The sequence below is a fragment of the Malaclemys terrapin genome, chromosome 7 (genome assembly GCF_027887155.1).
Source record: "Malaclemys terrapin pileata isolate rMalTer1 chromosome 7, rMalTer1.hap1, whole genome shotgun sequence".
Classification (NCBI taxonomy): Eukaryota; Metazoa; Chordata; order Testudines; family Emydidae; genus Malaclemys; species Malaclemys terrapin.
Window position 1 is genome coordinate 105,867,878 of NC_071511.1, and position 27,537 is coordinate 105,895,414.

The 27,537-nt window shown below is 41.6% G+C and overlaps 1 protein-coding gene across 8 annotated transcripts in view; it reads left to right on the forward strand.

The window, feature by feature from the left end:
* The window catches only part of C7H10orf90 (chromosome 7 C10orf90 homolog), a 189,540-nt gene that overhangs the window by 148,143 nt on the left and 13,860 nt on the right, over positions 1–27,537 (forward strand). For 7 of the 8 annotated variants that reach the window (XM_054036146.1, XM_054036145.1, XM_054036149.1 and 4 more), the window contains 3 exons: positions 14,602–14,895; positions 17,070–17,263; positions 18,290–18,491. In XM_054036146.1, the coding sequence (XP_053892121.1) occupies positions 14,602–14,895; positions 17,070–17,263; positions 18,290–18,491 (690 nt within the window). Of the gene's footprint in view, positions 1–14,601; positions 14,896–17,069; positions 17,264–18,289; positions 18,650–27,537 lie in introns of those variants that run through there. The other variant, XM_054036142.1, reaches the window with a different exon arrangement.

Below are 27,537 nucleotides of genomic sequence, written 5' to 3' on the forward strand. Positions count from 1 at the left end.
TAAAAGTTCCTTTTAACCTTTGAATTAAATAAAAGTCTTTTTAAAACTAATGCAGATTATTAACATTGATATATCAATCTTGGTCCTGTAGGGTGACTTCGTGAGCCTCTGATCATCATATCTATAATTTAAACTGGGTTAATTTGAGCAGAACAGTTCATCTATTAAGCCAGTACATATTAGTCCTTCTGCTGGTGTTATATCTAAAACCTATGACCAGCATAACATAATGAAGCATAGCAGAAGCAGACAGAAACTGAGGTGTGGGAAGGGAATACAGAGAGTAAATTGTGATATGAAATGTAACTTCAGTAAGACAGAGGGATACAGGAAATCTAATTCAGATGGTAGAAGCTGCAGAGAAGGCTCTCCCACCAAGAGTGGTGAGTAGGGTTGCCAATTCTGGATGGACGTATTCCTGGAGGTTTCATCACATAACATAATCTTTAATTAGAGATTAATATTTAATTCCTGGAGACTCCAGGACAGTCCTGGAGGGTTGGCAACCATAGTCGTGAGGATAAGTGAAGCCAGGGAAAGAAACAGTGGTAGATTAGTGAGGAGAGCAGAGAGGGAAGTGGAGATGGGCAAGTTCTGTTGTGATGAAGGGTGGAGCTAAACCATTTGAAACAAGAGAAGCAATTTTGAATAGGATTATGGAATGAATAGGGAGCCATTGGCGATGTTTGAAGATGAGGTGCTATGGTCGCCCTTATTAGTGTGGGCAAAAAGGTAGACATCAGAATTCTGTACATGCTGGAGTCTAGGGAGTTGAGACTGGTGAAGAGCACAGAGAAGGAAGCATCCATAATGGAGATGGGATGTGGTGAAGGAATTCTGCAGATGAAGTCTTCAGTAGAGTTAAGTCAAGTGAAGTGGCACATGCATAAGCAACTTTGCAGAATTGGGGATAGGCACCCATAAGGGTTGGGAGAGGAAAGTTCAGGATCAAGGATGACACCCATGTTACACACGGAGGTGGTAAATGGAAGGTGTGAATCAGTGAAGGGGACAGAGGAGAGAGATGGTGTCATAGACCTAAGAGGAGTGCTTCTGACTGTCAGTCATTTAGCTGAAGGACTGTTGAGATGAAAGCACAAGTTTACTTGATCAAGGCAGCCTAAGAAAATGGACGAGTAAAGCTAAGAAAGGAGCTGATCTTGTGGAATGCTAAATGTCTCCCAACACATTGTAAGCTTGCTTTCATTCTTGAGCTAAAGAGTTCCTTCAACTAATGCTGGAGCAAACAGAGTCCTATCAACTAGTATTTGAGCTTGAAGAGTTCCATCAGCTCTTGCATGGACAACATAGATATCTGATCATAAGTCTTCTTAGTTAAAGGGGAAGAGAACTGGTTTTCAATTATTTTATTTCAAGATGCCATAGTTAAGTATGTGTCTGTTATTTGTTTAAAAATATTTAATATTTGTACTTGGCTATAAAATAATGATTAAAATGTTATTTAAAACTTCACTGTATAACTAAAAACATCTTGTCATTTGCCTGAACTCCCATGTACCTGGTCTCATAGACTATTAAAGGACAAACGCCTGTGACATGCGATGTTATGTGCACTCAACTTCCACATTCAGATATCATAGTGGTGAGTGTGGTAAAAATGCTGAGCTAGATTCCAGAGAAGCTGACCTATCTTTGGGGTACCTGAAATGCAAAAAAAGGTGGTTTAAAAATAGTTATACATTGAAATCTCCTGGATATTTGGGGCATTCAGCCCATAAGGATAAAATTTCTTCATTTTTATTGAAATATGTATAGGTCACCTTTAAACTAAAAGGCGCTCATGGTTAGCAGGCTAACCTAATTTGTTACTAAGGCATAGGAGTGGAAAGTAGTAGTAGTATTGTATTTATTTTCAGTTATTGAATACATTGGAAAGGTTACAATGGGGAAAAAAGTGAGTTTCTGACGTTTTTTTTGATCATCTGCCCTTGAGGAAGTCACCACACAGAGGCCTAGAATTTAAGATTAGAAGAAAAAATGATTTGGTGTTTAAAATAGTACATAAGACCCATTAATTACAATATGGAATTTATTGTTCAGCAACTCAAGTAGCTGCAGCTGGTGCCAATTTGTTCTCAAGTATTAGTTTGAGTGTAGAGGTAGTGGCGGTGAAGACCGAGCAGAATGTGAAGTATGATGCAGAAGATTTCACTTCAGTGTACACTTGCTAAACATGTGGGGCCAGATCCTCAGCTGGGGTAAATCAGCATATATCTGTTGATTTCATTGGAGCTATGCTGATTTACCCCAGCTGAGGATCTGGCCCAAAATGTTCATAATGGGGCTTTATGGAAGTAGTAGCTGGTGCTGACTTGTTCAGAGCCGAGGATCACATGCCCAAAAGCATATTAAAAGGAGTACTTTGATGTTTTACTTCAGCTGGTATACATTTAAAAAGAGGGAGTTTGTCAGTTTTCTCTAGCGCTAAATGTTTTGTGTCATTGTGTATATTTCACATTAGATGGTTTTAGTTTAACAGTTTTAGGAAAATGTCCAAAGCCTATAATCTACTGAGTAACCTTTGTAAGTACTAAGCACCCTCAATTTCCATTGACTCCAGGAGTCACTCAGCACTTGCAAGATAGAGGCTTAGCTGTATAACTTGTAGTCAGCAATGTCAAGAAATCCCTTATTCTTGGTTCCCTCTTCTCTCCCCTTATGCTTTTCAATATAGAATGTCCCCTAATCTCAGGGCAAACTTTTTACTTGTCCTAAATAGCCAGAGCATTAAACCTTATAGTTTTGCTCCTTCATTTAAACTATGATTGTCAATTTCCCTGTCATCCCAGAATCTGGTGGAGTGAAGTGAGAGGATGAGGCTTTTCATGTCTAAAAGAAAAATGAGGGAATAGCCCAAGTGTTTTGTTTTTTTTTAACAGAACTTGCATGCATTTAATTTGGTTAATTATTTATTTAGAGAAAATGTGGGAATCAAAGAACATCTTATCTTGCCCCACCCCCACTCCATGTTGCTATATAGCTCCCATTAGAGATCATGGGAGATAAACATATAAATGAAGGGGAGAATATACCCCCAACTGCATAAACCAAAGCAGCCCCTAGACCTGCTTTCAATTACATAACAGGTACTTCAGCAGCAGGTCATTAGTGCCTTTGTGACTTTGGCTGTAATCACAACCATAATATTTTGACATGGAACTAATTGTTCTTGAACAATTTGTCCACTGTATAAGACTATAAAGAGCCCTTCACATTAGCCATGGAGTCCCTCTCATCCCACTCATTATAGGGCCTGATCCTGCAGTAACTTTTAAGTTGACTGGGAAGCACCTTGTACAATCAAGCTTTTATCCTGCAACAAACATTAGACCCAGTCCTACACTCACTGGAGTGAATGACAAAGCTCTCATTGACATGCATGAATCAGGCTCCATTATTTTCTCTTGATGATGAAAGGAAAATCACATTCATTTGTGTCTGGAATTCCTTTCTGCCCCATTTATGCTATTCTAGGCATTAATCCAGTACAAAATCATATTCCAAGTTCCTGGAATTTTCCACTGAGCCTCTTTTAATTTTTCCATAAATGAAACTGATAGTGTTAATTGATCTTTTATTCAAAAGGAGAACAGCTTGTCTGGTAGGGACAAAAGTTTAAATATAGACTGTTCTCATTTTGGCAGGTGAAAATCTAGGGCCTGATAGTTTCCTGTCTTCCTACTTTTTCAGTCATTTGCACTTGTTCAAAGTGAGTGAAAAATACCATGGTTCTGATCTGCCTACACTTTGTACAGATTTAAAATACTATGCAAAGCTGTGGATGCTGCTAAGGTAACCTCAGGCATTCAGTGATACTTGCAGGACAAATAGTGGAGGACAAGATAGCATTTTTAGATAATTAGACAAATGGGCTATGTGGAGTCAGTGGACCCAATTCTCCTCTCACTTACACTAGTGTAAATCAATAGTAACTTCACTGAAGTCAATGGAGCTGTCACATGGGGTTCTCTCAACCCAAAGCTCTTGGCAACTTTACTCTTTGTGGGGTAGTGTCAGGAGATAAATCACTGGGGACACAGCCTGTCCATCTGGTTAAAGATTGGCACAAATCCAAAGTGCTTTTATCCAAAATTACTATTTTATTAGATCTCCAGCACATACAGATATGCAAAAGTGTTAGAGTGCCCCCAAGCAATAGTTACCCACAGTCTGGAAGGGTCTTGAGTGGTCAAATGACAAGGTTCAAGTGGCCAGCTATCCGTCTGTCACTGGGGATTCCAAGAGATGTCCAGAAGGTCAAAGCCAAATTCCTCAGACCTATCTACCCCTTTTATGTTAGTAACTGCTACAGTTACATCAACATGTCAATAAAAAAAGACAAAACAAAACAAAAATCAATTAAGCAAGCACTTTTAATCTGTTGGTCCTGCAACTGTATTTCCACACAACAACAGTCCAAAGATATAGCTAGACTTCCTATTTTTTTTAAAAGAGACAGACTTCAGCAATTTCAAAAGAGAGCCTAACTAGGAAGGCAGCAGGGTCATGCTCACTTCTCATGATCACTCAAACCACTCCCCTCTGGCTTGCCTACTTATGCTAAGGCTGCTACAAAGGCCTACTAACTTACATGTGTTTGGCAATAAGCATAATAATCGATATTCCAGTACTGGCCTAGGCGTTTTGCTGGGCTGTCAAAATCTCCCTAACAGAGCCACACTATTGTAAATGAGATGAGAATCTGGCTCAGTCTGGCTATGGCAAATTACCAGAAATAGTGGAGTGAATAACGAGGTACCCTTAATATGCTTTGATCAGAATACCATGTGGCCAGTGTACGTCACTTTAAAATCCCAAGAGCCATTTCATTGTATTGAGTCACACTGAATTTTTTTTCTAAAAATTAGCACAAAAAATACCTTCTCAGCCACTACGATATAGTGTAACAGCTTCTAGTGTGATCTCATTATGATGTGAATATGAATGTCTAATCTAGAGAGCATATTAAAATGTTATGGAAAAGCCTCACAAATGCATCAGCCAATTTTCATAATTTTCTTAATAATTATCAACAGAGACCCAGTCAGCCTAAGGATCAGCTACCTGGAAATATTTTGTTTGTAAAAGATATTGCTTTGCTACAGCATGACCAAAAAGACACCACAAGAAAGGCCACAAAGATGGTTCGAGGTATGGTTCTAGGATTAATTATGATGGAAAGAAGAATAATTAACAGGGGCTTGATTGAGGTATTCAGAATTATGAAGGGGTTAATGAAAATTGAACAGTTCCTCCTTTTATCCTGCCCTAAATTACAAGAAAAAGGGGGAGGACTCAAAATTATAACCACAGTAAATATGGACTAAATAAAAAAACCCTCTGTTTTATGCAGTGTAGAATTAATCTGCAGAACTCATTGATGCAAGAGGTTGAATCAAATAATATTGTTGGATTACGTCATGGCCACTAAAATATTCTGTAGCTGTTCAACATAAGATACCTTATGGTCAAATCTAATGATCTCCTGCAGGTACAGGTGTTAGGCAGAATTATTTTCCTTCATTCTGATGCAGTTGTTCCACATTGTGCTCTTATTCCATCAAATCTCTCAATTGAAGCAGCATTGGGCTAGATCAGTGTATCATGTCCTTCCTAAACTGCTGTGCTGTTATATAGTATCTGTATAATTACTCTAGTGTTGAGTGTGATTCCTTTGTCTATCACAAAATAGTGCTGAGAGGCTTAATTAATTGATTAAGTGCTTTTGAGATCTTAAATTGGAAGACACTATGGAGTGCTTATTACTATGTGAAGCATTATTAGCCACTTGATTAGATACATTACGGGATTTTTTTCACCTTCCTATGAAACATCAGGTATTGGTTAAACCCCAAACCTGCAATGAGCTGTATGTAGGTGGAGCCCTCCATCTCTGCTGTGCACTGAAATCAATGGGCCTCCATCCACTCAGCTCAAGTTTCAGGGCTGGACCCTCAAAGGACAATGCCTACGTACACCTTCGGACTGCTGTTTCACAAATACAGCTTTTCACAATCACAGGTTAGTTTTCACAAAAATAAACCATTTTTGTCCTAGAAATGGAAAATATGTGATTCCTAGAGCACCACTGACATTTTTCCATTTTAACTATCAAAAAAGCAATGCAATAGATTCAGCTCCTAGAGCATTTTTTTGAAAAAACATTTATTTTCAGAGTAAGAAGGATCTTCTTATACAAATAAACAGTATGAATATAGATCCTTTTTCTTCTTTTCTCTGCCCCACCCCCACAAAGCAGTGTGATTATTTATAAGCTGATAGGTCAGGCAGATGTGCCACAAGCTTCACACAGAGTTCTACTAGTGCCCTTTTTATTATTGTTGCTATTATTTGTATTATAGTAGTGTCTAGAGGGCCCGACCAAGAGCTGGGTCCCATTGTACTAAGCATTATATGTACATGTAGTAAGAGGCAGTCCCTTGCCTGAAGAGTTAAACTGTAATTAAACAAGACAGATAAATGTGAGAGAGGAAACAAAGACACACAGGGCTGAAGTGACTTGGCCAAGGTGTTGCAGCAGGTCAGAAAGCTGGGAATAGAACAAAGGTTTCCTGACTCTCTCTCCAGTGCTCTGCCCACTGGATCAAGATGCCTCTCAAGTGTTCCCCTTTATTTGTGACCTAAAATGCTCTTATTATGCTTGTTTTAGGCCTTGAGCAAAACTGGCTAGTTGGGATGAATTTTGTGGTGGTTTGTGATGTGTATAAATGAAGAGTGAGATGGATGGGGGGGTCACAAAATACATCTTTGCTTGAAAGTCAAACGAGGCTTTGTTGAATCTATAGTAGGTTTCCAGAGGTGAAAATTCTAAATTGCACACCCTGCTGCCCCAGAACCCATTCATTCATTTATATTGAAAAATTAACTTTGAAAGGCAGCTAATGAGATATTTTTGGCTTGAGTGCCAGGCAGTGGGACTCAAATGTCCTGCTAGTCTCTGCTAAACAACTTGGGCTTGATTTCTTATTGACTGGGTAAAAAAAAGAGATGATATTGTTCCAAGTGCCACCCGCAGAAGATTGTACAGATCTTCACAATATGTTTGCCACTATTTTTTTACATGCTTTGAACAACAATGAAATAGTTAACAATATTGACATTTATAGTAACATAACGGGGCATCTGAATTAACACCCCATTAAGATCACTGGTGCAGTTCCCACCTTTCAGAGCTATTGTTTCAAGCTCTTTGTGTACTGCAATAGTTATACTAGATTCCTGTTTTGAAGGTTTTGTTTGCAATCATAAGAGCTTGAGACTTATGTTTTTGCTTTAAATGAAAACTTCAATTCTGGAGCAGAAGTTGCCAGCTTCGGGGGAAGAGGTTAAACAGCATATATGCGCATATGGCCCCAATTTGAGCTCTGTACAAAATGTAAACCATCCAGAATGTTTTGGGATTTTTAAAACACTGTGTTATTATATACAGTGGCTGCACTTAAAAGATTCCTTTCCAGCTTTAAAGACTGTGTGGGTTTGAGAAAGAGACTATGTCTACACTACAGACTTCTGCCAGCATAACTATGTTGGTCAGGGACATGAAGAAGTGTGATCCCTAATTGGAAGAAGTCCTTAGTGTAGATGCAGCTATGTGGACAAAGCTGTCTTTTTACCAGTCTAGCTTGCTTCATCTGGTGGGAGAGGCATTGGTGGTTTTACTATACTGGTAAAGAGCAGCTTTGCCGGTATACCTGTGTCCACGCTAGGGACAGGTCTGTACTATAAATGTACATGAATATAACTATGTCGCACAGGGGTGTGAAAAATCCACACCCCTGAGTGACACAGTGATACCGACCTAGCCCCTGGGGTAGACAGCACTATATTGACATGAGGACTTCTCCCGTTGACATAGCTACTGCCTCTCACAAAGGTGGATTCGTCGGTGATTCCACAAGGTTGAGGATGATCTTTCACAGGTTTTATTTTTTATGGATCCTTTGGTGACTGAGGAGTCCAATCCTTGAACCACGGGCTCATTGGCAAATGTTGCAGGTGGTGTTGGAAGTCAGGGTTGGGCCGCGATGGCTGCGTGCCGGTTGTCTTTCCTTTCTTTTCTGGTGTTCTTCTGTGACAGGACAAGGCGATTTTCCTCAAAAGTGAACATTCCCTCTCTGACAAGTCTTCGCAGGTTACCCTATCCTGGGCTGCTGTCTCCCAGTGTGCGGTGTCGATGCCACATCTCTTGATGCTTATCGTGAGAATGTCTTTAAAGCATTTATTTTGGCCTCCCCATTTCCTTTCTCTTTTGGTGAGCTGGGCATACAGCAGTTGTTTTGGTAAGCGTACATTAGGCATGCACACACAGTGCCCGTTCCATCTCAGCTGGTGCTGGATAATCAGGGCCTCTACAATGAAGATGTCGGCCTCTGTGAGGACACTGACATTAGTGCGACAATCCTCCCACTTTATGTTGAGGAGCTTCCGAAGAAAGTTGCTGGTGCTGGTGTTCCAGGTTTTTCAGGAGTTTTCTATAGGTCACCCAAGTCACAGAGCCGTAGAGGAGAGCTGGGATTACCTCCGCTTTATAAACTAAAAGTCTAGTGTGTGTTCTGATGGTTGTGATTGTTGAACACCCGGTGAGACAGTCTGCCAAAGCCAAAGCTGCCACAGCGGATTCTGTGCTGAATCTTGACGTCTGTGTCTGTCCTCTGTGAGAGATGGCTGCTAAGATAGGCAAAATATTCTACATTTTCCAGCTCTTTTTTGTTGATGTAGATCTTCCTTTCTGGGTCTGATGGTTGACCGGGGATTGGCTGGTGGAGAATTTTTTGTTTTGCTGTTGTTCAAAGTTAACCCTAGGCTTTTGTAAGCTTCAGAGAAGCAATTAAGGGCTGTTTGTAGATCCTCCTTTGAGTGTGCAACTACAGCACAATCATCTGCGTACTGAAGTTCGGTTATTGTTGCCGATATTACTGTAGTTCTGGCATGGAGACGAGAAAGGCTGAAGAGGTTGCTGTCAGTCCAATATTGGATGCCAATGCCCTGTGGTAGACGGTCTTGGGTTAATGTTTTCATAACTGCTAAGAAAATGAAGAAAAGTGTGGGTGCCAGTACAGAACCTTGTTTTACTCAAGTTTGGATGACAAAGGGCTCAGAGGTGGAGCCACTGCACAGGATGGAGGCAGTCATCTGGTTGTGGAGGAGTCTTACAATGGTGCTAATTTGCTTGGGCAGCCAAACTTTAAAATGATTTTCCACAGAGCCTCACGGTGGTGCCTTGTGATGGTCTGAAGCTACACGGAGACTCTGGAAGTACTTTCTTTGCAAGAGGGAGCTGGCGATTCAGTAAGATTCTAGCAGGAATCTTCCCAGTGATGGAGAAAGAGGATTAACTACGCTGACAGGAGAAGCTTTCCCGTTAGTATAGTAGCGTCTTCACTGAAGTGCTACAGCAGCCCAGCTTCAGCGTTTTAAGTATAGATCTGCCCTAGGAGAGATTTGCCTTTATAGTATACCGGTACTCCTATACTAGTAAAGAGCTCATAGTGTAGATGCAGCCTGAGATTCCCTCTACTTAAAATGGGACAAACTATTGGAACCAGTAATATTTTCTCAAAACATAAGTTTTTAATTGCTACTCCTGTGGTTCTATCAGAGCTTGAATTGCTGAGCACCATTAGTTCCCACTACCTTGCAGGAGATGTTCAGCACCTCGCTAGATTGGGCCATTATATAAAATGGCCGGTGGCCTAGAAAAAAGATCAATGGTGTGATCGTTTGACTTCAGTGATGACACATAGAGAAACAACCTATCCATCTCTTTCTCTGATCTTATCCTATCAAGTTTGTTTGCTGGTCATTGATAATTCATGGTTCCATACAGCTGTTAAAATGATCTTTGATCAATTTCAGAGAGTTATTTTGTCATGAGTTGTAAAAATCCCTGATGAAATAATAGGAAGCAGCCTAAAAGCCTCATTATAATACAGTAAAGCAAGGAGGAATATTTAGAGACAATGGCAAAAGAAGTATATTTTTGCTTAGACTGGACAATATTTTTGAGATGATACAGTTTAATCTATTCTAGTGCAGAACAAGGTCACTTTCTTTTAGTTACAAGCAAATACTCAGCAAATAAAATTAAAAATATAAAAGCACACAACAGTGAAAAATATGTGCATTTTAGTGTCATCAGGAAACTAGTCACATTTGAAAACCTACCATCAATTTTACAGAACAGTTCTAACCTTTTCCCTGTTTTTGTTACAAGGCTGGGTTTTGGTACTTTCATCAAGTGCTTATTTGAAAAATGATCTGTACTCTGCTTTTTGCATCAGGAGGCAGAAATAACTTTTGTTGCAGTTTAATTAATTTCTTGCTTTTTCTTTTTTAGTTCAACTATTTACAGCTAGGATAAATATTTTTAGCAAATTTTATTAATGGCAGTCATTCTGCTTTCTCTTTCTGTGGGCTTTGTTCTCATGTGTTTCCCAAAGCATTACACTTTCATGTCTTTGTTCATTGGTTTTAAAGTCTTTCTTCAGCTGGGATAATAGAAAAAACATCTCTGTCTACTCAGCCAGTGGCAATTCTAGCTGTTCTCAGAGGGGTATATATATCTCCAGTTTGTTGCTTGGGGAGTTAGATATACAACTCCAGATAGACTTAATGAGAGTTACATGCTTAATTCCCCACACGGTACATGGAAAAAGTACCCAGAATGTGAAGAATGAGACTGTGATCTCAGCTTTAAGCATCTTTGCCTTTTTCTTTTTTTAATGCATTATTTCATCTGCATACATTAGCTAAAATAATTGACAGCTGGTTTGCGGTTTTTTTCATCTTCCAAGTCTGTGTCTGCTTTTTTTTCTAGGGAAGGGCTGGGTTTGGCTGCATCTTTTGAACTGAAAGACTAGCTAATTCACAAGGTGGGGAGAGGGATTTGCCAGATCGGCTCTGTTCTTAACCTGATTGCTTTATGTGTTAACCAAGAACAAGGTGCATTAAGGTCCATTGACCTTAATTACAAGAATGCCCACTGTGAGTTATCATATTCAGATATTTACACTTGTACAAGTACTGAGAAAAAAACTGGGTGCGAGGGGATATGGATTTACAGGGGCTATTGGGGGGTTCTGGGTGCAATAGTAATGGGACTCTTCAGGGGGCAGGGCCGGCTCTGGCTTTTTTGCCGCCCTAGGCAAAAAAGCCACCCGACGCCCTCCCCCTAACTCCCACCAGCGCGGCAGGGGAGGGCACCGAGCCCGGCTGCGGGCCCGCAATCCCCGACCAGCCAGAGCACCGGAGGGAGGGCGGGGAGCCCGCCGCGGCTCCGCTCTCCCCGGCGGCCAGACCACCGGGGGGAGGGCGGAGAGCCCCCGGCAGCCAGAGTGCCGGGAGCAGCGCGGAGAGCCCGGCTGGGGCTCTCCGCTCTCCCCGGCGGCAAGCCCCCGGCAGCCAGAGCTCCGGGAGGAGGGCGGCGAGCCCAGTCGCGGCCCTGCTCTCGGGCCGGAGCGCCCCGCCCCGCCGCGCCACCCCCCTCCACGCGCCGCCCCAAGCACATGCTTGGTGGGCTGGTGCCTGGAGCCGGCCCTGGCAGGGGGGTCCAGGTGAAGGTGGTTGGGGCTCAGTGGTGGGGTCTGGGTATGAGGGAGATAGAGCTCGGAGAGGACTAGCAGCTGGGTCTTCCCTCGTCCCGCCTCCTGCTCCACAATGATTTACCTCTCTGCTGGCTGCCCTGGGCACCCGAAACATACTGCTCTTGTGGCTTCCCTTTGCTTCCCCTTCAGAAAGTCATTTTTCTGTGGGGAAGCAAAGAAATCTGCGGGCGGGGGGGGGGTGGGAGGACATAAATTCTGTGCATGCTCAGTGGTGCAGAATTTCCTCAGGAGTACTTTGTGTAGAGACTGCCTCTGCCGCTTTATGCTGCCTGCAGCTTCCCCATTACTATCCTTTCCTCCTCTGCTCCTGCACTTCCTTTCCCTCCGTCCATCATTCCGAGTCTGTTCAAGGTGGTCTTTTCTGTTTCTCCCCAGAGATGATCTCTGCTGCCCTTCACCACTCAGCGACCCTACCAGTCTTTCCCTGTATCCAAAATTTTTCCTGGTGGGGGATAGGATTACTCTCTGCAAATATTTGAAGGATGTAAACACTACGGCGGAAGATAAGTTTTTCAGGAAGGATGGTCTAGATGGTTAGGGGCTTACTCTGGAATTTGGGATATGTGGGTTCAGTTCCCTGCTCTTCCTCAGACTTTGTGCAAATCACTTAATCTCTCTGTGCCTCAGTTCCCAATCTAAAAACAACAACAACAACAGGGATAATAGTTCTTGTCTACCTCACAGAGGTGTTGTGAGGAAAAATACAATACAAGTTGAATATCATTGCAAGGGAATGGACTAGATGACCTACAAGATCTTCTCTATCCTTTTACTTCTTTGATTCTCCTGCAGAAATAAGATGACATGTAAGAAAATATGACCCAATCAGGTCATTATATAAATGTACAGCATGTCTACTTTTATGTGGAAAAATAGGTTTCTTATTTAATCACTTGTGTACAGATTAAACATGGGCAAAGTGGTTTGGCAACATAAGACTACCACCTCACCCGAAACCTTCACTTATCCATAATCTGTTAGAGATGGGGGAGAGCCCAACATATCCCTGATCAGTCATCTCTTGCCTCATGGCATATTTTATTCAGGGATGGAGTGTAGGGGGAAAATTAACCCTCTGTCATTTGTGTCTCCTCTTCGGGGAACAACTAGGTCACCTATTTACTCCTCTGGCTTCTGGTGTCTTCGGTGGGAACTGACCAGGCAGCCCATCCCTTGGTGTGGTGCCATGTGATACAGCTAGTCTTACAGCCCCTTATCCCAAGAAAGCAGGGAAAGGTCTACTTAGAGAGAGTTGGGATTTATTGGAAAAGGGGTAGTACTGGGGCTGGAAAGACAGAGGATCACGTGGCCAGTATTTCTAAATGTGATTTCCACGACACATCAGTAGCTTGTTAAATGTACTTCTATATGTTGCAGACAGAAGACAATAAAATTCCTGTCTCTTATTTTTGGCCTGAGTCAGGTTTTTCTCTCCCATTCCTGCCCCCACACTACCTAAGTCTCCAGTCTGCCTGCCCTCTCAGATTTGTTCTCCAAATATTAGATGAATCCAGGTCATTTTTATCCCCCTCAAGTCCTCAGGTCCCGGTCCAACTTCCTGTTACGGATCACCAGCAGGCAATATATGCACATCACTAACAATATAAGGCCAGAACCATGCTGATGGGTGCACGGCCATGCAATTGCACACCTCACAGGAATATAGGGACCAGTTCATGGGGTCTTAAAATAAATCTCACCTAACTGATCCCCTTTATCTCTCTCTCTCTCTGATCTTGATGCCCTTTTTCCATGCTGCTCCTAATGCTTGGAATTCCTCTGTCTCCTCATTCAAATTCCTCCTCAGAGCACTCTTCGTGTTTGAGATTTAAGCTGTCGTTCTGTAAAGTGTGTGTTTCTATACACATATATTGTTTGTCTGCTTAGACTATAAGACCCTTGTGTCAGGGACCATTACGACCCTGAAATTTTGGATAAGGCAGAGCACATTGTCCTAGTCAATAAATAATAATGCTGGACTGACTCGTGCTTCTCCGGCTGCTGCAACAGGGTTCTGCTACTGCAATGGCTGTGCTTCTGGCAGCAGCAGTTTTAGGTTGGAGCGAATCAAAAGGGAAAATGCACTGTATGCAAGTTACGCTCTCTGCTCCTGGGGCCTGCTGCAGCTTTGTGTGGTGATGGAACATGGCAATATTCCTTTAATTCTGGGACTTCCAAGGTAATAGTCCAGCTATATAGGGCAGTACTGAAGCAATTAAAATTCTGGTCCTCAAACCCTAACTACTTAGGCTATGCCAGTGATCATGGATCTCGCATCTCATCACCACCACCATTGCTGCTGTGGTTCTTACTATGACTATGCATTCAACCATCTCTCTTGACCAGTTCTGCTCAGCCCAAAAATGCATTAGCAGTGAGAGAAAGAAGCAGGAGAAAGTCAAATAGCAGCTGTGTGTCTGGAGTAGCCTTACACTGACCCCTTCCAAAATATCTCAGTAGAACATATGTGTGATTTAGATCAACAGTCTATCTGTTATGGAGAATGGCCTTTGTAATAATTTTTCTTCACAGTTTTTTTTAAAGACACACAGATCACATTGCATTCCAAACAATCTGCATCCCAGTGGCAGTAATGCATTGGTATTTGTATCAGATCTGAAGTTTCTAATTTATAATTGCAGGCAGTTGTATTAGGAATAAGGATAACATGCTGAAAAGCAATTTATGGAATAGGGAACTGAGGAAGCTAAAGATCTCACACATTGCTTTCTTATGGCCGTGGTACATCATCCCTGTTTCAAAGTTATATAGTGATATTAATTAATTTATATTACTAATTAATGAATTATTAATTTAATGAAAACATTACATGTGAAGTAGCAAACTGTATTAAAAAGAACCTTGCAAAAATATTGTTTTCAGTAGCCGTCAGTGTGAAATGGGCTTTTTTTACCTGGTGTGTCTTCCATTTGCTTTTACTTTATTTTTTTTATAGGAATGCAAACTTTTTCTGGAAGCCATAGGAGGCAGTACACTAAAGACAAGTGCAATGCAACTGCTCCTGCTTCCCTTATGGAACGAGCTCCCAAAAATGAATTCAGGGCTGATGCTGGTGGCTCTTTGAAAGACAGAGATCCATCCAAAGGCACTTCAAAGTCCAAAGAGATTCAAGCACAAAGCTTTCTAAAACCAAAAATCTCTGTGTCTGATTGTGTATGTGATATAAAGGCCTTATCAAAAACTGCACTGGAAGAAAATGATGTCCACAGGAAAAATCAGTTCCCAAAAGGTAAGCTGTAAATCTTGTCTTGGATCTTAGGAATGCAATTTCAGTGTTAAAATGAGGTCAGACTTAAAGGTATAAATGAAATAATGCAAAGCCTATTCATAGTTGTCTAGTTTTCAATACTGTATAAGAGTTATCTGGTGACAGGTCACTTCACATAATTGATTTGTATAAACACTATACATTGCCGAGGTCTACGGAGACCAAAAAGGAAAAGAAAAAGCCAGTGCCTTTATAAATAGATTACACACACAAAAAAAACCTACCTTAAAAATGATAAGATTGTAGAGTCAAGCACTGAGAAGGAAATGCCAGAATTCAGATTGCCCTTGCAATCTTGATTTGGCCCTCTTGTTTTAATTACATGATCACATACTGTTTTTTCCCCAGGACCCTTGCCTCATTCAGCATGCAATCTCAGCATGGAAACTGCATCAAAAATTTCAGCCCATGTAGCTGAAGTCTGACAAAAGGTATAAGCAACTGAAAACAGGGTTTTATAAGGGGAAGTGTTGAGCAACCTTAACTATATGCAGCACTACCTGCCCCGCCTAAAATACTGCCATCTTACATAATATATCTATGTATTTTCTGTTTTTCCAAATGTCATTACATTAAAACACATTTTTCTTAGGCTTCAGTTCCCGCACAAAGGTTTGACCTCCGTAAACATTCATATGTCTATAACTGAGATGACCCCAAGGGGCCAAAATCACCCTGGGAGAGACACCAGAGTTGAATTTGGCTCTAATATCTATTGGTTTCTAAGAAATTACTCCAGGGATGATTTGGCCCAAGGCACTATGAACAAATATACTGGTTTTGCTATGATAGTAGCAATTCAGCCTATTTTTTCTTATAATTTATGACTGAATAAAACTATAGTGTATAACACCTGTTTAACTGACCGAGGACACAATTTTCAAATATCAGTACCTAAAGTTAAATCCATTTTAATCCACCGACTAAAAGTGACCTGGTTTTGCAGATGTGCTGAACATTCACAAATCCCATTGAAGCAATAGGCAATTAGCATCTTTGAAAATAAGACCACTTTATTTAGGGGCTTAACTTCAGGTACATCAGTTTCAAAATTTTGCCCCCAAAAAAATAAAGCAAACAACTAATATGAGAGGGGAAATGCATCTGAATTTTTTTAAGACATCTGTGTCTAATAACTTAGATCATTTTGATTTTTTTTAAAGTACAGCATAATGTTTACAGTATGTCACGAGGGAAAATATTTTCAGTTTACTGCAACCAATCAATTGAAGCAAACAGCAATGGGCTTTATTTCCAGATATAAAAATCTCAGAAATCATATTATTTGGCATGAGAGATGCAGTTAGTGTTGCTGTTTTAGAACTGTGCACATGGGGATTGTTCAGTAGTTAATTTGTTATTCTGGGTTAATTCTACATTTTAAATCAGATACTTCTCAACTGTTTTGAAAAGGTGTCTTTTGCATTTTAGGCACAAGTCTTCTCTTGGGTCTACATTATGCAGGAAATATTGATTATAAAAGAGCAATAGAGCATGGTCATAAATGAGGAAAATCTTTTTAAAAGTCTGATTACAGAACCTATTGGAATAAGTACAGTTATAATGAATTGCTGTATTGTGTTTTACCTTTTCTTTATTAGCATTTCATATAATCACACCAAAGTAGGCCTAATGAATGCCCAGGAACAACAGAAAGAAGGAAAACTAATATATTAGAAATTAAAAAGCAATACCAATTCTCATTAAAGCCTCAGTTTGGTCAGAGAGAAGTGATATGTGACTAAGTTCCACAGCAGTTTATTATTTTCCATTATCAGTGCAATAATTTTAAACGGTCTCAAAGTCTGTGAGTTGCAGTGCAATATTATTGTTTTACATAAAGTCAGTGTGTTATGAGGTATCTTGCTTTTCAGGAAGCAAACACCAAATGGATCTAAATATCAAAATGGTATCTTTACACTTAATTGTGAAGACTTGTTTAATGTGAAAGATACTTCTGTGTCACAGGGCAGTGACTAGCACCTATGATCAGGCCTGATCTATTCTGCTTAATGAGGCCTATTATTAACACCTTGGCATTCTTATTTCAGAAATTGCCCTCCATGTCTAATGATGTGCAGAACCCAATCAAAAATTAACCATGCACCCTTAATGAACTTTTAAATCTCTCTAAGGTGATTACAAATTCTGTGGTTCAGTTGACAAAATAAAGGATTGTAAGAAGAGTGACAAACAAGAGACGGCCAGCAGGGTAACAACCTCCGCAGCTCACTTACCAGATGTTCCTCATGAGAAACAAGAAGCATTCACACAGCCAGAAATCTACGCTGAGCCTGAGAAAATTCCATCCAGCCTACTGACTTTAAGGGTAAAATATCAAATGTTTCTCTGCTGTTAATTCTGGGACTGATTTTTCATGAATGCTGGTTCCTTCCTGGGAACTCACCACGGGCAGAAGTTCACAGTTAGTTTTGTGTTCCTTTTTCACTTAAGTGTTTGTCACTTGCATCTGCTGTTGAATTATTCACAGAACCATCTTGTCTGACTGCAAAAGAGACGCAGTGCAACTGGTTGTATCTAGAACAAATGCCATTTCCACAGCTTCAGAAGCCAATGGAATGATGATAAGAGCTGGGAGCTCAGTGTTCAGAAAGTCACAGTTTCCATATGCTCTAGAACTGCTCCTCAACCCTTCGTGAGCCTGGGGATAATTTACACAAATCCTAAAATGGCACTACTCAAGCTCAACTCTTAGCAGGAATTATTAGTACATGCTGGCTATAATGTAAATTCTTATTGGCATTCAGGAAGATGCAGTGCTTGGGCAGAGGCAGCAGCCATGGGCAGGAGAGGAAACAGGGAATGAACTCCCGCCCAGACTCCCACCAGGCCCTGAGAACCGAGGGATTTGCTGCTGTCTCATCTGTTGCAATGAGTTACACCAGCCCCCTCTCCCCCATGACTCACTTGCATTGGTTGAGCAGGGCTGCTTAGGCCATGGTGCTTCCGAAACACCTGCAGTTTATTTTCTTGCGTTTTCAAGAAGATTTAAATATAAGGAAAGTTTGTGAGCTGCTAGTGACAAGCTGTTGCTGAGTTGTTTTTTTTTTGAGAAACATTGGACAAAAAGTCAGAATCTTAAATCAGGATAATTTTGTAAAAATCTGAAACACAAAAACAGTTTAATAAATTTACTTCAAATTTGGCAGGAATATTCCCCTTTGCCTTTAGAATAAATCTGGCAATATTCAAGCCAACTCAGTTTTCCAAGCTAAAGTTAAAGGGGAGCAAATACAGGGCTGGAAGATGGTTTTTACTTTAACTGCTGAGATGCATTAACTTCTCCATACTTGATGGGCGTCTCAATGTTGTGTGTTTTGACTGTTTCTTTTAGGAGGCTCTGGAAGTCCATAAACCTCAGTTTATTTCTCGTTCACAAGAACGGTTGAAAAAACTTGAACACATGGCACAACTGAGGAAAACCCAGCAGAATGACACTCCAGAAAAGCAAGAAGGAGCTCTTCTTCCTCGAAAACTTTCCTCAGCATCCATTTCTAACAAAAAGAAGCAATATACTGTTCCTCACCCTCTCAGTGGTAAGATGAATTGTGATTGTTGCATCAACATCAGGTTTGTAACTGGATTTGAAATCTTGGTACGAATGCAGTATTTCTACATTAATTTTGGTGAAAATCAGACCCACTGTTGTTGTTACCCAACTGTCAACGTCCCAACCTCTATACTAATGTTCTAAACAGAAGCTGTGCTAGGATGCAGAGGGAGAGAGAGAGAGAGAACAGTTTTAGGGACAGTGACACAGATTCTCAAACTTATTGAGGCACCCATTGAAATGACCCGTGGCCTTATCAAAACTTTGGAAATTAACCAGTCATGAGGTTACATCCATATATCATGGTGCTACGCAGATGCTACAGAGATGAGCACATGAGAGACAGACTGCTGTATCAATACACCTTTAAACTGGCCACTTTCCTAAGAATAAACTTGGATATGCAAGAGAAGAGGAGAGATTGTTAGCCCTAGTGAGTAACATACTGAATTGTTTTGGTGTGGTGTGCAGTAGCTGTATGCCTGATAGACCTTCTCATTGCTTAGATCACAGAGGTGTCCAGATAAATGACACCAAACCACATTACTTAAAACTATTACTTTTGGACTTTCTTAGCTTCATCATCAATTTTTTCTTTATTAATACCATTCACAAAAGAAAAGTGTGTGCTTTAATATCATATTTATTTACATGGATAGCATTCCTCTTTATATTTTATTTTTAAGTTCAGTTAAAGCTGCAGGCTTCTGAAACCACAGCTTTGTATTAAAAAACCAAAACAACAGAAGGCCTTATTAAACAAGTACACAATAAGAAGCTTGTCTTTAGCTATTCTGCTGATAAAGCATTAAAAAGCAAAAATGCAGTTGTTTTTCTGATATGCTAAATTAGCTAGTAGACCACATGCTTGAATGATCTCTTACTGTAGTATTCATGCCACTGTTTTGAAAGGGACTCTGTTTTCTTTTAAAGTTATAGTTGGACCAGTATGTTGGCAGCAGTGCTCTGCGCTGGGCCAGCAGAGACTCAGGTATGTAACCTCCAGTCCTCTGCTCCCCAGCTACTGAATACCAAACTCATTCCAGGAATGACATGCTTGATACTCAAATGGTGTGGCAGGGAGGAAATTAGATGTTTCCTCCCAATTGCTTATGAATGAGAGGCCTTGGAAGAGATGGCAAGTTCTGGTTCTCCAACAAGAGGCAAAATCCTGCACTGAGAATTAATTCAAGTTTTGATGGCGTAGTGGGGAGATGAAAATCCCAGAAAGATAGTTGCAAGGTGCTCACTTGTTCAGTCCCAGATTGGCAGAAGCCTTAGGGGGATTTGACTTTCGTCTGAACACGGCTGCCACTGAAGTTTTCACCTTGCAGGCCAAGCAGAAATTAGTAGACTTCCGTGGCTCAGCTTCCTCTCCTCTCCCCCAGCCATCTCTTGGTAGTTGGAGTATTGAACTGTGCTCAGACTTCTGATGCCTTAGTTGCACAACAGTAAAGCTTTAAAACAAAATCTAGGGTGTTCTATAATTTTCAAGGTTACATCCATTCTATCTAAACCCCAGGTGACATTGTTAGTGCTAATGCATTTTGGATCATTGCTTTGGGGAATTCTAATTCCTGGTGTTATTTGATCTATAGTATAATACAGTCCATTCTACCTTGGCTGTAAAAGTGGAATATAGATTATTGCTTTACAGTTCAATAGGTGTAAAAACAAAAGCCAAAGAATACTTTAAAAAGGTGAATAAAATTCATTTCCCCATCCAATTAATCAGGTTCATGTATTTACTTGTTGCGAAATCCTGACCCCATTGAAGTCAATGGCAAAACTCCCAGAAATTCACCCTTGGAGATTGTAATGTCATAAAGCTACTGGTTTTCCAGTCCAAGGAAGGCAGGGAGGCAAGACCTGGATTTCTAATGTAAAAGACAAGAAGGAAATACCTGGCTGTGGCTGTATGGGTTTTTATTTGGTTGGCTGGTTCTTGGGGAGGCGGTATTTGGATGGTATTGGAGGGGAACACAGGATTGGGGATACCAGGTTTTTGTCATACATCTTGGAGAAGAAGCAAAAAAAAAAAAAGACACAACTCAATGTTTTCCCTTTGTTAGGTCATGTTTAAGGCCCCCAAGTCCAACTATAAAAATATTTTCTGAAAATAAAAATGAAAAATTTAACCTCTTTCTCCTTGAATGATTATTAAATATTAATTTATATGCTTGTTCAATGAGAAAAACATAATATTGAAATGCATTCATTAATGGCACAAGTAAATGGCTGTTTCCATCTCTTTATGGTTAGTTATTAAAGATAAATGTGTCTAAAGAAGAGCTTTTGTTCCCATAACTCATCTGCCACAACTTGTTACTCATAGAAAGTCTCATTGAATTTTCTATTTGTGATATCTTATCATTCTTATCATGACAGAAACAGGGCCGCCGAGCAGGGCGTGGGGGGAGCCGGTACAAATTACAGGGGCCTGGCGGTCCGGAAGGGGGCCCGGGCCCGGTTTCCCTGACTGTTTAGCCAGTCCGCCCTTGCCAGGCAGCCCGAAATTTTTTTTTCACCAGGGCCCGAACCCGCTCTCGGCGGCCCTGGACAGAAATAGTCACATCTATGCCATAGTAAATTAACTTATGGATAAATAGTAAATTTTAGGTGTCTGACTAAGCATAAATATGTAGGCTACTGTTAAGAAATGGTTTACTAAATTGGTAATGACCAAGTACAACTTTTTAAAAACAACTATTTCCTTATTCAAGTAAGCACAACCACAACAAAAAAAGAGAAATTGGGAAGTATATAAATATATTGAGCATACTTAATTTGTACTGAGTCATGACCATGGCCATTTTGAACCTTCTACTAATGGTGGCTATTATGCAGAGCCTACTGTCATTAATGGTATTAGCAGTGCAGGCAGAGGCCTTTCTAGTAATAGGCAAACTTTGCAGCAGATTTCTGGGAGAAGCAGCACAGCAGACTGGTCTATTGGAGGAGACAGATTGGGGTGGGGTGAATTGCAGAACGCTCTAACTGGTCTGTGTGGACCTCGCTGGCACTAACTAAAAGGTGCCTGCTGATATAGTCCACAGGACTACATCAATGTGTACTAGATACCTTCTAGTTCACCGCGGCAGCGTTCACGTAGGCCAGTTAGAGCACTACACATTAGAGTGCTCTGCAATTCACACCCCCATAGACCCTGCCTCTAGGCAGCTGCCTCCTTAGGAAATAGCTACTTAGTTTGCCTATAGCTAGAGGACCCTCTGGGTGAGAAGGATAGGGGCTGGAGAATTGGAGCACAAAATCGCCAGTGTGGCCCTATGCCTCTCGCCTCTCCCCCACCCTATCTTCTCCCCCTTCCCCTTTTTGCTTCTGGACACAAATCTGAATACTGTTCTGTACTCAAATGTTGAACAAAGCAGGCAGATCTCTGGAGCTACCATCCATCTGGGAATGGGGAGAAAGGGAGGTTCTGATGCACTCTAGTCAAACCGGGGAGCCTGGGACCAGGCCTTTAAATGGTAGGCTGAAATGACAAAACATGCCCCCCCTGGAGTGGGGTGACCTGGAGCAGAGAGGAAGAGGGGAGTCCTGCAGCAGTCTGGCTCTGGGGTATCAGGACCCCAGAGGAGACCCAATCTTGCTCCTATTGGCAGGAGGGGAGAGAGCTGCCCACTAACCCTCTTAGCTCAGTTTAAGCTCCACAGTTTGCTACCTGTTTACAAGCACCAAGCTCCTCATACCACTGGCTGGGAGGGACAGCAAGTCCCAGTGGAGGGGAGTAATATTAACAGGGAGCATGGTTCCCACCAATAGCCGCAGATGCAAAAGCCTAGACCCTGAGGTGGTGACACCTGTTACTCAGGAGCGATTCATTGCATGGAGGGTAGTCGGGTGTGTGTCTGAGAACAAAGATGAATGTGTGTGCAAGTTTGTGTGTATTGAAATGGTAGCACCAAATCCATCCAAAGGCAAATGCCCTGGGCAGTTGGCCAGGGAGGGGGGAACTATCCCCATGTGGACGTGGGACCCTTGCTGACTCCATGCTGCCAGGGACCCACCGATGAATATTTTATTTAAAAATAAAGATTTTAATTCCTGGTGACTATGGCGGAGTGCTGAATGCTGCATGAGACAGAGCCTGACAGCTAGGCTGGGAAACCCAAGTTCCCCTTCCAGCTTCTCCACCTACCCCTTTTGCCCTGCAGCTTCCCTATACTTCTCTTCCTTCCCCTGCAGCTGTCCTGTCACCTCCACCCCCTCGTTCCTCACCTTGTGATCACTCCTTGCTCATCCATTCATCCCAGGTGGCTGGTGCTGCCGGCTCCCCAGCCAGCAAATGCCTGCACAGCATCTCATACCCCCTAGAATCAAACATGCTGCTAACCAGGCAGGCCAGTGTTCCCAGCGCACAGAGCCCAGGCTGCCGAGGGCCCACTGTGGAGCAAGCTGAAAATTAAGGCTGACTGTCATCAGAGCCTGCAAGCGTGGGCATGGCCACCAGTGTGCTGAGTGCTAGTCTGTCCCTGCCCTCAGCCTGAGCCTGAGTTGGTGACCAGCTGAGCTGACTGGAGTGAGTGACTGGGGCAAGTAAGGCACCTCCAGGACCTTCCCGACTGCAGGGGGTGTATATAGCAGGCAGAGACCAAGGGCAGGGCAAACCCCCCATGGACCTAGCAGGCTCTCTGGGGGGTTGGGAGGGAAAGGAGGGCTACCAGGGGAAGGCGGGTGGTCCAGGAGTTGGTTGGAAGGGCTGTGCAGGGCAATGCGTCTCAGTGCTGAATCCTGACCCCACTGAGCCTAAACCACCAGAGGGCAGGAGTGTGATCCCGGCTGGTGAATTGTTCCTCAAAGCAGGCAGTAAGGGGGTCAGCCTGGCTCAGAGTCTTCACCTCCACTGTCATTTGGCAGATCCCCCAAATTCTGATTACTCCAGCCCCCCACTCAGTCCTAGGCCCAGCGCTGGGCAGAGCTGAGAGCAGAGATGGCTGCCTCTTTGCACCCCACACAGGAGCGTGGGCCAGTTGTTCTAAGTGGGAGCAGCCTGCAGTGCGCATCCTTGCTGATAAATGATATAACAACTCGACTCAGAATTAAGTATACTTATGCTGAAGGGCTAAGCCAGCTGTACACTCCAGAGCATGGGAGAGGAGCCTCTCAGTGAGACCGCATTGGTAATGAATGGCTACGGAGTGCTGGCTGCATTGGTAACAAATGGCCCCAGATTCCAGCAGGCTGTCGGAGTGTGTGTGTGTTGGGGGGTGGGGGGGAGAGGAGGGCTGGTTCCATTCCACACTTCTGTTCCATGGCTGTGTTGCAATAAGATTTGATAGTCTGCACCGGGCAGAGGAACAGCACACAGAAGTTTTGCCTAGAGCATCAGCTTGAATTGAGTGGCCTTTGAGTGCACTTATTTAGCATGCGTTTGAGTACTTATTTAGAAGGTTGTGGAAGAGTTATTGTCCTACTTTAGTACTATATAATCTAGTAGGTGTATTTGAAAGTTTAAAGTTTTGCTTTTAAAACAATTTGAGGCTTTTTTAAGGATATTTAATACAATATTAAAATACACCTCTACCCCCAATATAACGCTGTCCTCGGGAGCCAAAAAATCTTACCACGTTATAGGTGAAACCGTGTTATATTGAACTTGCTTTGATCCGCCGGAGCTTGCAGCCCTGCCCCCCCCCCCGGGGTGCTCCTTTACCACGCTATATCCGAATTCATGTTATATTGGGTTGCGTTATATCGGGGTAGAGGTGTAAATATGGTAATGGATCGGTAGACTGTTTTGGAGATTTGGACCAATTCACATTCATTTTAGTGGGAAATGGCATCTGTATCCCCTAGGTAGCTTCAGAAATCCCAGCTGTAGTCTCCAACACAGTTCTCTCATGCTGTTGGAGAATGATGTCACTTTGCAACAGAATGCCTGGAAGTCAGTCAGCTCAGAAAAGGTGACATTGTATGACTAACACATAAAGCCGGCTTTCCCCTTTACATGCTCGTGAGCCTGAGGCCAACCCAAAATGCAAGCTGCTCAGATAACAGTAAGTCATCTTCGTTACCTGCAAAGCATCATGCAGAAATCTGATCCTACATAAAGAATAATATACTCTGGCAATGGGATCATGTAATTGAGAACTTAGGTCTTGACAGATAAGTAAGGGAAGAAAAATTTCCCAATTATTTTATATTAAAATGTAAGTGTGCTTGCTTCAGATTGTAAACTCACTTTAGGGTTGTAAGCTCATTGGGGGCAAGGATTGTCATTTACGATATCTTTGTATGGCACCCATCACCATAGGAACCTATATATTCTGTTAAGAAGCTGGGATCTTAAAGTGTTTTTTTGTTTGTCTGGTTTTGTTGTTGTTGTTGTTGTTTTACAAATGCACTGAATTTCCTTTTTAGTGCACAAGTCCTCCTTTGGACAGCTGTTCCATTCTTTTATATTAGCACTGGCTGCTCCATTAGGATAACAAAGGCAGTAGCCTTGTAACCTCCCTTCCATTCTCTCTGATGATCTAAAAGGAATGCTACAGTCTTTAAGCTTCTTCTCCCTGTATCGTTGGAAATGAGAATGAATATTCTACTGAAAAAATTCAAGACCTTGGTAGCCCTGAACTGTGAAACAGGTTAAATTAGTATCCATGTAGGTGTTCATTACCCTGAAGTCCATAGGGCACTTAGCAAGGGCAGTGCCATTATCAGGCACTAAGAACTATTGGAATAAAGAAAATAATATGGCAAGGGTTAAACAGCTAATTCTAAACCTCTAAACTAGCATCTTCTGGGGCCATTTTCACAACAGCTGAGGGAAAACTGCAGGGACTCTGCCAAATCCGGCTTGTCTGCACGTTTCTTGGTCTCTGGGGAGCAGTATGTTCTTTCAAAACAATAGACATAAAAACAGCATTAGAAAAACAGAGAACCCTAGAGAACAGAATGTTGAGATGGAAACCAGGTTAAAGCATATACTATGATTTTTAATAGGGTCCATAGACTTCAGAGTATGGTCTTTTGATTGCCTCTTTAGCCTGAGAATGATGATTTACACTCTTTCCTCCTTTCCTGGGGTCTTTGTAACCATGTCAAACACACAGCTCCTTTTCAGAATATCATCAATGGTAATTCATGCATATGCCAGCAACAGTTTTTGTAAGGGCAACTTGACTAGCAGACATGACTTCCACTGGCCAGGACATAAGTGACCCTGGTGATAGGTTCTGAAACTTTCTAGCTGGGCAGCACAGCATCCTTATTATACTCCTGGGCTACTTACAGTGAGTAAACTTGCGGGTATTACCCTATGACTGGAGAATTGCTAGCATAGTTCCTAAGAAAGGGGGAAAAAGTGATGCAGGAAACTACAGGCCTGTTAGTTTGCTCTTGGTTGTATGCAAGGTCTTGAAACAAATTTTGAAAGAGAAAGTAGTTAAGGACAGAGGTAATTGGAATAAAATACATCATGGTTTTACAAAACGTAGATGACTCCAGACCAACCTGATATCCTTCTTTGAGATAACTGATTTTTTTTAGACAAAGGAAATGTAGTAGGTCTAATCTACTTGGATTTCAGTAAGGCATTTGATACAGTTCTGCATGGGAAATTATTTGTTAAATTGGAGAAGATGGGGATTAATAGGAGAATTGAAAGGTGGATAAGGAACTGGTTAAAGGGGAGACTACAGCAGGTCATACTGAAAGGTGAACTGTCATGCTTCAGTGGGAGTCCACAGGGATTGGTGTTGGGATCAACCTTCTTTAACATTTTTGTTAATGATCTGAGCACACAAAGTGGAAGTGTGCTAATAAAATTTGAGGATGGCACAAAATTGGGAGGTGTAGCTAATACAGAGAAGGACTGGAATATCAAACAAAAAGATCTGGGTGACCTTGTAAACTGGAATAATAGAAATGGGATGAAATATAATAGTGCAAAGTCTTGCACTATTACCAACAACAAGAATTTTTGCTCTAAACTGGGAACTTATCAGTTGGAAGTGACACAGGAGGAAAAAGATCCCTGGGTATATTGGTTGATCACAGGATAACTACGAGCTGCCAATGTGAGGCGCTGTGAAAAAGGCTAATGCAATCGTAGGATGCATCAGGTGAGATATTTCCAGTGTTAGTAATATTATAAAAGGCACTAGTGAAAGCTCGTGTGGAATACTGTGTTACTGGAGGTCAGACTAGATGATCATGATGTTCCCTCTGTCCCTAAAGTCTGTGAGTCTCTTTAGTCTATCCACTGCAAATCCCAGCAGCCACTCCTTCATCAATCTTTTTTTCTTCTTGTAAATCACATCTAGCTTCTAGTAATTTGACAGATGATTTTATCAGAAAGGGTTTAAAAACTGTGATTGAGATGCTGTTTGTACCGTTGGCTTGAACAAATTTGTATGTTGTTGCACTGAATTGCTCCTAGATGAGCATGCTCTAGTCTACACCTATTTCACCATGAAAAACACATACTTTTTATCTTAATGTTACTGTGAAAAAGACACATTGGCATTTAGAGACCTCTCTTTAACATCACTTTAACAGAATGAAGTGTGTTTATTGAGAATATAGGATTATTAGATCACACATAATCTTCAAACCATTTTGCCCATGTTGTTATAACTTTACTGTTTCTCATAAAGGAGAAAGATAATTGGTATCCAATATCATTTCCATATAAATACCAACATCTGTGCAGCTTCCCTTTACCTTCTCATCTTCAAAAACAAGTTGTTTACCATTTGTAATTGTAATTCATGAACAGGATTTCACAAAATGCCCGAAGTAATGTTATAAAAATGTGAATGTTTATCCAGCAGAAGATTTTATTATCACAAGTACATTTCAGAGGCAAACAACCTACAACTCTTTTACTAGCCTTTGTACTGTGCAATGTGTACTGTTAAATTTCTAGAGTGCTAATTATTCCAAGAAACACTATTCTGCTGTTGACTATGCCGAACAAATTAGAGATCCCACTGTGACGAACTGAATAGAAACAATGTTCAAATAACTGGATTTAAATCTCAAAAACCATGATGTAATTACTTTAGTGA